Source organism: Electrona antarctica (assembly GCF_951216825.1).
Source record: "Electrona antarctica genome assembly, chromosome: 3".
NCBI lineage: Eukaryota > Metazoa > Chordata > Actinopteri > Myctophiformes > Myctophidae > Electrona > Electrona antarctica.
The window spans coordinates 25271542-25282476 of record NC_136808.1 but is presented as its reverse complement, the minus strand read 5'-3'; the positions used below and the strand labels follow the sequence as shown (position 1 = coordinate 25282476).

At 45.7% G+C, this 10935-nt stretch overlaps 1 protein-coding gene across 1 annotated transcript; it reads left to right on the top strand.

Annotated features, from left to right (window-relative positions):
• Nucleotides 1–1753: 1753 nt before the first annotated feature.
• Nucleotides 1754–7253, top strand: LOC306919712 (adenylyl cyclase-associated protein 1-like; the record flags this gene model as incomplete). The annotated part of the gene is made up of 2 exons (XM_079496266.1): nt 1754–2474; nt 5668–7253. The coding sequence occupies 2 exons, from the start codon at nt 1754–1756 to the stop codon at nt 7251–7253; spliced, it is 2307 nt and encodes a 768-aa protein (XP_079352392.1).
• Between the last annotated feature and the right edge of the window lie 3682 nt (nt 7254–10935).

The following is a 10935-nucleotide window of genomic DNA, read 5'->3' as shown; positions in this document are numbered from 1 at the left end:
TAGGCTAGCTAGTTTCTTGGGACATTTGTGGTCATACTTCTGCGTTGCTTTCGGAACTTGCCCTGCGGGCTCATTCCTGCCGCATCGCAGGCGTGCATTAATGACGTTAAACCACCCCCTCTCGTGTAATATTGCTTAAGTATCAATACAGCAATATAGATGTACTCCATTACAAGTAAAAGTCAGGAATTCAAAATGTATACTTGAGTAAAAGTACAAAGGTATTGGCATCAAAATGTACTTTAAAGTGCCAAAAGATACATTTTACTCATTGTGCAGAATGTCCTTTTGCAAGTTTTTAAATGTGTAACAATCTTTTGAAAATCTACAGGCTCGACACATTAGTTTTCAAATAAATGTAGTGGAGTAAAAGTACGTTTTTGGCCTCTGAAATGTAGTGGATACTGTCACACTTTACCTAGTGTGGGTAGTATGTTAGGCCGGAAATTAAGCACTGATGAAAACAGTAAAAACACTGGAAAATGATTGAAAAAGATGGCACCCGGAAGAACCGTCTACTGCCGCGTTTTTTTCGATTTGGACACCAAATTTGGTGTCCAAAATGTGGAAGTGCAAACGGGCACTCAATGTTATACCCCAGCTGCACGGGGTTTCCTCGTCATAACTCCAAGGGTCCGCCTGCAGTCCTACCTCTTACTACTAGGGCCCAGTGCTTCAACGTTGGAGAGCTGCACTGGGGGCTTGGGCAGGTCTCCCTAGGCTAAGCCCCTCCCACTGGACCATACCAAATCCTAACTGAATCCACAATCACCCCAGTTCATTTCACCATGACCAGAGACAATACATTTCTCAATACACATTTTAGTGTCACGCATTACTCATCAAAAATATCCACATAATATAATAAACATAATAATTAGTATTCACTTTCCCATGTTACACAAATCCAAAGTTGGCATGTTCCCCACCATAGCCAGTTGGTAGTTCCCTACAATGGGGTCAACAATGCAGTCAATAAAATCAACACACAATATTAGTCAAATAAATCTATTTCTCTGCAACAAATAATGCAAACCCTGTTTGTGAACCTCAGTCTCAGTGGCAGGGTGAACTGCCACTGATACTGTGTAGTATTGGAAATACTCAAGTAAAGTACAAATAACTAATAATAATAAGGAAATGCATGTATTTAATTCAGTCTGATCAGAAGCAGGAATAAAACATTGGAGGAGAGAGGATATCAAATGCAGAGGCATAGAACACCATCACCACAGTACAAAATATAAAAGAATCACACCCGTGTGAAGTGAGGGGCGCTCTTATCATCGTACATCATCATACATGATCTCATTCTGGCCAATCACAATTTGCGTCCTCTCAATTTTCCGTCTTCACTTTTCTGCCCTCACATTTATCTTCAATATGTACTTTGCTCAGCCAATCAAATCATCACTATGGGGTGATCAGCCCCATAGCTGCCAATGTTAGCCAATGTTTGTGTCTACACAAACCTGGACAGCTGCATGGGCATAGGAAGGGGAGGAGTCTCATCGCAACTGATGAGATCACTGTGACATCACACAAACTGACCTATGGCTGTGTCCCCAAAGACACGAATATGCGATTGTAGGCCAGTGTATCAGAGAAGCTCAAGCGTTGTGCGTATCCACTGCTTTGTTGGTGACACGACACCACCGGCAATTGGGTGTGGCAAGCCACTGTAGTCTGCTTCTTCGCAGTTCGTGGTTTGACCGATCGGCTTCCATCGGTCCCTCGTCGGATCAAAGGTACAATGTCGCATCAAACGGGCATTCTTGCGGGCGAAAATGTGAAAGACATCTTCGCCAGAGCCAAGTGCGGAGACCAGTATCGAGTCTTAAAGATAGTGATCGAGGCCGAGCAGTTGGTGCTGGGCGACAGCAGGCGAACGACATCAAAGGTGTGGGACCAAGAGTACGATTTGCTTGTGCTGCCTCTGCTGGAGGACGACGTGCCGTGCTACATCCTCTACCGGCTGGACTCCACCGATGACCAGGCTTACGATGAGTGGGTGTTCCTGACCTGGTGTCCGGACCCTTCTTCTGTACGATACAAAACGCTATACGCCGCTACCAGAGCCGCTTTGAAGAGAGAGTTTGGCTCTGGTCACATTAAGGAGGATATTTTTGCCACCACGAAGGATGACGCGTCTCTCGTTGGGTATAAGAAGCATCTGACCTCTCGGGCTGCACTGTTGCCCCTTACTGCCACAGAAGAACTACTGTGGCAGATGAAGGTGAAGGAAAGGCAGCCGACCCTACTACTACAGCGTGTCCCCTTCCCCATGATGCGTGGCGACACGGAGGATGCACTTGAATGCTTCAGGAACGAGACAGAACTGACCCCCGATTTGTGCAGCGATGAGGGCCGTCCCGGGCAGCATGGCGCCCACAACGAGGGCTTTGCCAGACCCAGAGGCCCCATGGGACAAAGAGGTGGCCCCCGCATTACCAGACCCCCCATGCAGTGCGACAGTGAAGAGTTCTATAAATCAGTGGTTCAACATTGTCATGTCAATGACCCCCTAAATTGATATGAATTAATTTGGCCGCGGACCCCCATTTGAAAAGATTTTGGCCACATTTGTCAAGATACATTTGGATCAACATTATGGTCTACAAGCTCACACTGCATTGTGATGTCGTGAGCTTGTGGATCGGCTATTTTTGAACAGTCAAAATGAGAACAAAATAACCGTTTAAACCCCTCACATTCCAAACGATCTGGATTGGGGTCGGATCATATCTAACACGTTTAAAAGAGAAAATAGAACCTCAAGTTTCCATTACAAAGTTCACACAGACTTAACTATGCAAACGAAGGTCAACGGAGTAATAACACGCTTCAGAAGTTCATTTTTTTAGCTCTCTCATGGTCAGTCCCTCTACAGACCATGGGCCAGATTCACAACGCCGTTTACGTCAACACATTCTCACATTTACGAGCATTCCCACGTTACATGTGGAATTCATCAACTGAACTTGGCCGAGCATTCCCACGTTACGACGTGTGGAATTCATCAATTGAACTTGGCCGTGACATTGGCGGACGTTGGTCGTAGAATCCGCTCATTACCACACCAGCTCTGAGGGTGCCGTACCAGTGATCAAGGCATGCATATGCTTATTTAGAATGCTTTAGTCTTCATGCTGAATCAATGAATAGTCCCCAAACCTCAAATAAAACATGTAGGCTATGTCCACAACATTGGTCAGCAGTCAGCGCATAAAATAATTATAGCCTATATAGCCTATATTCTAATATAGAAGATATAGATATAGTGTCACACAGCTTGCACTTGTATGCCTATATGCATGCAATCTATGGTTGACATGACGGTCTGACAGCAGACTGACAGTCACTAGAGCTAATTATATAAAAAATAGAAGTCCACATTATTGAATGGCATCAGCGTGTTTGCACTTTGCAAGCCGGCCAGTAAAGGTTTTAAGCCAGCTCACCTCTCCAGCGCTCTCCTCCAAAGGTAAGGTTATGCATGCTGTAATGTTGCTGCGCTGCCGGCTGCCCCGCTGCAGGGCATGCACAGAATTGTTTCGTGGTATGGTAGGCTATTAATGAATTATAATAGGCAACTGTAGCTGTAGGCACCAAACTGCCATTATGCCAAGTGCCAACTAACGCCAAATGTCCCGCAAATTATTTTAATATTATTGACGACATCATCAAATTAATTATCAACCATTCATGAGTCCAACTTTAATACCTCTGACGAGGATGGTTGAAATAGCTACGTGAAGAAACAAGTGGAATGTCTGCTCCTCGTACTATTTCAACCTATAAAACAACAAGTTGTTTTGTAGGTTGAAATAAAGAGGACGGGGAGCAGCGGACATTCTACTTTTTTCTTCATTCGATCACTTTTTGGGTCCAGCACCGTATTTAAAAACCGTGATGTGCATATCGTTTCCCTTCTTTACATATGAAATAGCTACGTGTCCAGAACAAATTAATTCCCCAGGCATGATTCAGATATAGTGATCCAAAGGGCAGTCTTCCCCCCCATTAGGCCTAATCAATGCACCTCTGGTCCTTACTTAAATCAATACATTAACTAGTTGCGTTATGAGAGTAGCCTATACTTTTTAAACGTTCAGTCAGTTGACATTGCGAGAGACCACTGAGTTTGAAACGTTGCCACGTTCAATAAAGTATCCAGCAAACCAACCAGCTCCTCAGACAAAAATAAATGTAGTATAGGCTCCTAGTCAGAAGCAGATATAGGACACATAACATTTTAAATCCCTTTAGAGAGAGTACAACCACATCTGCGATCCAGATTCGCCTCAAACAAGGGATTCAATTCATTCCGCTCCTATATGCCACTAAAATGTGGAACACCCTACCAACAGTCATTAAGACATGCAAATCCCTATAGACTTCTTCAAAACCGCTCTCAAAGAGCACCTATGGACGGCTGCAATTTGAAACTGGCCCCTGTAAAAAAAAAGTCAAAGCGTTCCCCCCACCCATTTTTTCCCTCTTGCTCTTCCCTATTTTACTTTCTTTATGATGATTTCCTGTTTTTCATATTTTACTGTATATTTGTACGATGAATTGAACATGGAGGACTCTAATGTAAACAAGTCTATACAATTGTAATATATATGAATACAATTTTCAATCAATCAATCAATAGCACTTCACTAAGCAATGGCATGAGGTAGCCTTTTTTTGCGATTGAGGTAGGTAATTGAAAGGCAGAGGTTTTCTTTTTGGCCATGGAAATAATGAAAGGCAGACGAAATTAAGATCTATAAATGCACCATGTCTCTGTCTGTACGGCTGTAATCCACGTAACTCGAGAACCGTTCGCCCCACGACACACGCGTTCCACACCCCCACGGGGAGTGCAGTGCCCGGTGTCGAGTCGGTTGGACCCATGGTTGTCCAGAACCCCCACAAAAGGCCTCTACCCGGGCTCTGCACCTGATCACCCCTATATCTCCATACTGTATGGAGCTGGCCTGTTCTGACATCATTCTGACATCTGCATATACTCCATATTTGGGCAAGCCTGACAAAGGACTCCATATATGAGCATAAAAGGGACACGGACATAACTAGAAATGCTTTGCAAACAAGTTGGCCATGGATGGCCTACTTGTGCGCGAGCAGAGCGCACAACTCTTATCCCTCACCCTAAGTTTCCTGTCGGTGGCCAATCAGGAACCACCGTTTATACATAAACATACATATGAGCGACGCCACCAACATACGGAGCCAATCCAATTGGCCGAGGGGCCAGTTTGCGCTCTACTCGCGCAAGTAATAACTGGGTGGGGAATTCATTTCCAACTTGCATCGTTCCAAGTAGGCCAGTGCCCAACGGGCACCGCTAAAGTGGTTGAATAGATTTGAAATAGAATAGTCCCCACTTCCATCGCAAACAATAAGGATTTTTGCCCACAAAATGAAGGATTTTTGCCCGCATAATAAAGGTTTATGGGTCTAGTCTGTCTGTTTTGCGTCCCCAAAGTGTTTTTCCCCTCTGTCCGTCTGTCCTTCCATGTTTGGTCAAGACGTTCACATGGCGTCATCGATATGACATGATATTCACAGCGTGCCTGCTGATAACAGGGTGATTGGACACAAAACTCATTTTGCACGTACGCATGTCCGAGTTATTCAATATTCTGTTGCGTTTAGAAGGTGCCGTGAGTCGTCTGGAGACCATGGGCATGGCCGGCCATAGTGGAAAGTCTGTGTGCTCCGCCGGAGGACCCATATCTGTGTGCACTGCTGGGGGATCCGTATCAGTGTGCTCCTCTGGTGGGTCTATATCAACATGCTCTGCCGGTGGGACTGTAGCATCGCGCTCTGCAGTGCGGTCTTCCTGTGGGGCTGTGCCCGCGGCAGCGTCTGTACCAGCTGGGTCTGCACCAGCTGGGTCTGCACCAGCGCAGTCTCCCGGGTTTCCTGCATCGGGTCCATCTGTATGCGCATATGTGCAGGCGTTTGACGACTTCATCAACGGTCCCGTTGCTCAGTACATGTCGCTCAGCCAGCTGATCGGCGGCGATGTCCTGAAACAAGCGGAAGCCATGAAGCAGGCATTCTCCGGTCAGCGACAAGTCCTCGTCACAGCGTCCGGATTTCAGAAGCCTTCCGACGATGTGCTGAACGCCCTCCTGCGGCCAATGTTTGAGCTCGTCTGCAACGTGGAGAAGTTCCGCCAGAACCGCGCCTCGACATTCTACAACCACCTCTGCGCTGTCAGCGATAGCGCATCCGCGCTTGGCTGGGTCGTCACAGTTCCTCCTACTATGCCGGGCCCGCACGTGAAAGAGATGCAGGAAGCCGCAATGTTCTCCACCAACCGCGTGCTGAAGGACTACAAGGACAACGAAACACACGTGAGGTGGGTGAGGGCCTATCTTTCCACCTGGACGCAACTTCAGGACTACATCAAAGAGCACCACACTACCGGATTGTCCTGGAGCAAGAGTGGTCCCGTGGCTTCAGCTTCTATGGCTCCTACTGCTGGCAGATTCCCCCCTCCGCACGGGCCTACCTCTCTTCCACCTACGACCCACAGCGCGTTATCAGATGGCGGAAGTGGTGGCGGCTCCGAGTCTCGCGATGCTCTGTTCGTCGCCATCAACAAGGGCGTCGGCTCCCTCACCAAGGGTTTGAAGCATGTGACGGAGGACCAGAAGACCAAACATAACCCAGGGAGGGGCAGCATGAGGGCCCACGGTGCGCCGGGCCGCGGCGGATTCAAACCCCCTAACGCTCCCCCGAGCTCCAAGGCCGCCGTGCCCCCTCCAATTCTGGAGCTGGAAGGACAGAGGTGGAAAGTGGAGAACCAGGTGGGAGCCGAGGGTTTGGTGATCAGCGACACGGAGTTGAAGCAGGCGGTCTATGCCTTCAAGTGCAACAACAGCACGCTGCAGGTCAAGGGCAAAATCACGTCCATCACCATGGACAACTGCAAGAAAATGGGCCTGGTATTTGACAATGTGGTGAGCGTCGTAGATGTCATCAACTGCAAGGACGTCAAGGTCCAGGTGTTGGGCAAGAGCCCCACCATCAACATCAACAAGACGGACGGCTGCCAGGTGTACCTGAGCAAGGACTCACTGGAGTGCGAGATCATCAGCGGCAAGAGCTCCGAGTTGAACATCTTGGTACCCGACAATAATGGGGAATTTACAGAGATCCCTGTCCCTGAGCTGTTCAAGACGGTATTGGATGGCAAAAAGCTTGTCACCACACCAGCAGAGATTATTTGAGACACAAAGCATGTGAAATAGCCCCTGTCGACACTTTTTGTAAAAGTTCTGCTGTTGCGCATTGTTTTATTTAAAGTGATTAGAATTGATGGTTTAGAGGCCATAAGATGTAATCAACCAATGAGATCACTACTTGCTTGGTCTTGAGCATTCCTTCAGCCAATCACAGGCAGCCGTTTGTCATTTGAATTAGCCAGTGAGTCATCTTCAAAAGCTTTTATGAAGTTTTGCCAAATGACTGGCATGTTCAGTGATCACTGTGTACAGGCATGGCTCTTACAAAAGGCTAGCCATCTATGACAGGGTGTTTGTGTCGGCCTGTCTGTCCGTCAGTACAGAGCTATAATCTGTCTGTCCGTCAGTACAGAGCTATAATCTTGCAAACTGCTGAACCGAGCGGCGCCAAACTTTGTATGCACGCTGCCAGTAGGGCACAGACATATCTCCTCCTTTTTTCCCCTGACATCAGAGCCTTGCCGTTTCTGTTTGTCTCAACATTCCCCAGGATTAAGTTTTGTTTTCCTCACCTATCCAGAGAAACCTGTGAGGAGGGCTTCATTTTCTTTTCCATGACAACAGAACACTGTATCTAAATAAATATAAACCATTATTAATTAAATCCACTATTCATTCCATGCATGACTGACCTCAGAGCCACACATAGGACATTCCTTTGAATGTTAGATATGGAATCCAGAGAGATGAAGAAAGAAAAAAGACAGGAAAAGAAAGCAAAGGAGGTAGATAGCATGTTTTTTTTTCTTCTTTTTTGTCATTTATTATTTTCTCTGAATAATAACTTACTTATTACTTGCCTATTTAGGAAAATATCATGCCAATACACAAAAACAAGCTGTATGCTTTTTTTGTTACCCATGGTGGTTCGGATGTACGTTATTGTGACATAAGTTTAATTCATGATCAATAAAGATATCCCATGCATGATGCATACACTTACATTACAGACATTATACAGGCATACATGTAAAACCCAGTACAATCCCTCCATGAGAATCACTTCTCGGACGATCTTAACCCATGCTCTTAGAACACCTGAGCTGAGTAATGCAGCCTGTTCTATTCCATCTCTTCCAGGCTTACAGTCGGAGGTGATAGATTGGAATGGCTATAGTGTTGTAATCCCTCATATTTATCAACAATGCACAGAGATGCATGCACGTGTGCAGACTGTGCACAGAGGTGCACGCACTCACGCACGCACGCACGCACGCACACACACACACACACACACACACACACACACACACACACACACACACACACACACACACACACACACACACACACACACACACACACACACACACACACACACACACACACTGAAATAGGCAATGAATCCTTCACCTGCTCTCGTATTGAAATATTTTTTACTGAGGAAACGGAAGTGAAAATTGGAAATATGGAGATCTGTTGCAGGAGTGATTGGAATGTATTATAATTTGAAGTATATTGGATTATATTTGAGCCATTGGGAAGCAGGTTCAGTTCATTGTGAATCATTTCAATCACACCCAGTGAGTGGCACCACCTATACTGTAGATGTTTGTATACCAATGATAGTAAAACTCCGACCTGGGTTCCATCCAGCCTCAATCGCTGTGTTCCGTTAATCTGATTTGTCATGGGGTTCACGGGACGCAGCGATTCAGGCTGGAACCAAGGCTGGAACCAAGGCTAGATTTATAGATGTATAGATAAATACAGGATTTAAGATATAAAAGATCTATAGAACAGTCGGCACTGTGTCTGGTACCGTCAGTTGACTGACTGGCTGACTTCAAAAGAGGATTCGAGTTCTTTTCAATTTACAATTTAGGCATTTGCTCTTAATCCTGAGTGATTTAATTAAGCAAGAACAAAAGTAAAAGTATCAATACTACAACGTAGAACTACTCCGTTCCAAGTAAAAGTCCAGAATTCAAAATGTACTTGAGTAAAAGTACAAAAGTATTGGCGTCCAAATGTAATTAATGTACCAATAGTAAAAGCATTCATTGTGCAGAATGTCCCATTTGAAGTTTTCCAAATGTATAATTAAAAATCACACCCGTGTGAACTGAGTGGTGCAAGGTCTTATACAGCCTGATCAGCTGTGGTCTGACGTAATGTCAGTGACCATAGTAACCATACTCTTTTTTTTGGGTACAGGTACACAAACATAGATACAGACAAAGCTGGTTGTTGGAGTGGGTTGCACCACTCAAAAATCTTTTGAAAATAGCCAATCTACAAGCTCACAATGCGTTGTGATGCGACGCATTCTGAGCTTTTAGATCGGCTATTTTCAAATGGTCAAATCTACAAAGTGACTAGTAACTAAAGTTTTCAAATAAATGTAGTGGAGTAAAAGTACAATATTTGCCTCTGAGATGTAGTGGAGTAGAAGTAAAAGTATAATACACACCCTCCTTAACTTTATTTACACGTTATTTACGACAAGCTTAGTGAATCAGTTTGTTTAGTTAGTTAGTTAGTTAGTTACTTTATTGACACAAATTTATAAACACTGGAATTTCGCCGCCCTTTGGTCGGCTCATCCTAGTTACGTTTGCAGCGCAATTGGAAGAAGGAAATCGTGGGATTTGACAGCCTCCATCTTCATGTTTCAGCTGTTTTTAAACCCAGTATTGTGCCCTTCACATCATGTAGTAACGGATGGCCACACATCGTAGACACACACACTACCAGAGTAAAAAAAGTATGTGTACTGTACTGAGGCTCATACTAGGAGCGTCATCCCCGCCTCATAGTCTCCGACTGTCGGACACAGCGGAGAGAAAAAGAAAGGGTTGGATAAAGTGTTTGTTCAGTGAAGATGCGCTGGTCTTCGCCGTGTCATAGGAAAGCACAGTAGTGTCACACTGTGCATTTAGCAGCACTGACTTCTTACCTGAGCCGGCGACTTGCGTTTGGAGTTTGCTTTTCACTTTGTTCAAGAAAAGGGCTGGCATGATTGAATTGCAGTCACCTCGGTGTGTGAGCATGAATAGTGACAATGCTGGAAGGAGACAGTGGGCCGGCCAAGAGCAGATTAAAGGTCCCTGCCCACTGCTGCGTTTTTCGGATTTTTAGCAGCTTTTTTTCCCCGCCGGTTTTCCATAAAAACGCTACAGCCTATACAAGGACCTTTAACTCTAGCTGTCACCTAGCTACTCTCGCCTCACCCACTGTGGGGTCGCATGCAGTTGGGGTCGCATGCAGCCAATTGGAAAGGAAGAGGGAAAATAAATCATTACACACCCACGCACGCACGCACGCACGCACTATAAAGCTTACCACATCGTAACACGATGTGTTGTGAGCTTGAAGATCAGCTATTTTTGGTGGAGAGATTTCTCATAGGGACAGAAGGAGCAAACTAGTACGAATATAAGCCTGCATGGGCGACACCACACCGGCCAAGAAAGTGCATAGAGTTGAACTGTTTTAACATCACAGCAGTGAAGTCTGAAAATAGAATAGCCTACCTTAAAACGGCCATCTGTCCTGCCCCCACGTCGTCTTCTGTCGTACTATTTTGGGAGAGATTTTGAAGCCGGCCGCTGCCATGACGAAGCTGTCATTCCCTAACGACAATCTGCTTAACAGCGGAGAGAACGATGCACGCACGCACGCACGCCCGCACGCACACACACACACACACACACACACACACACA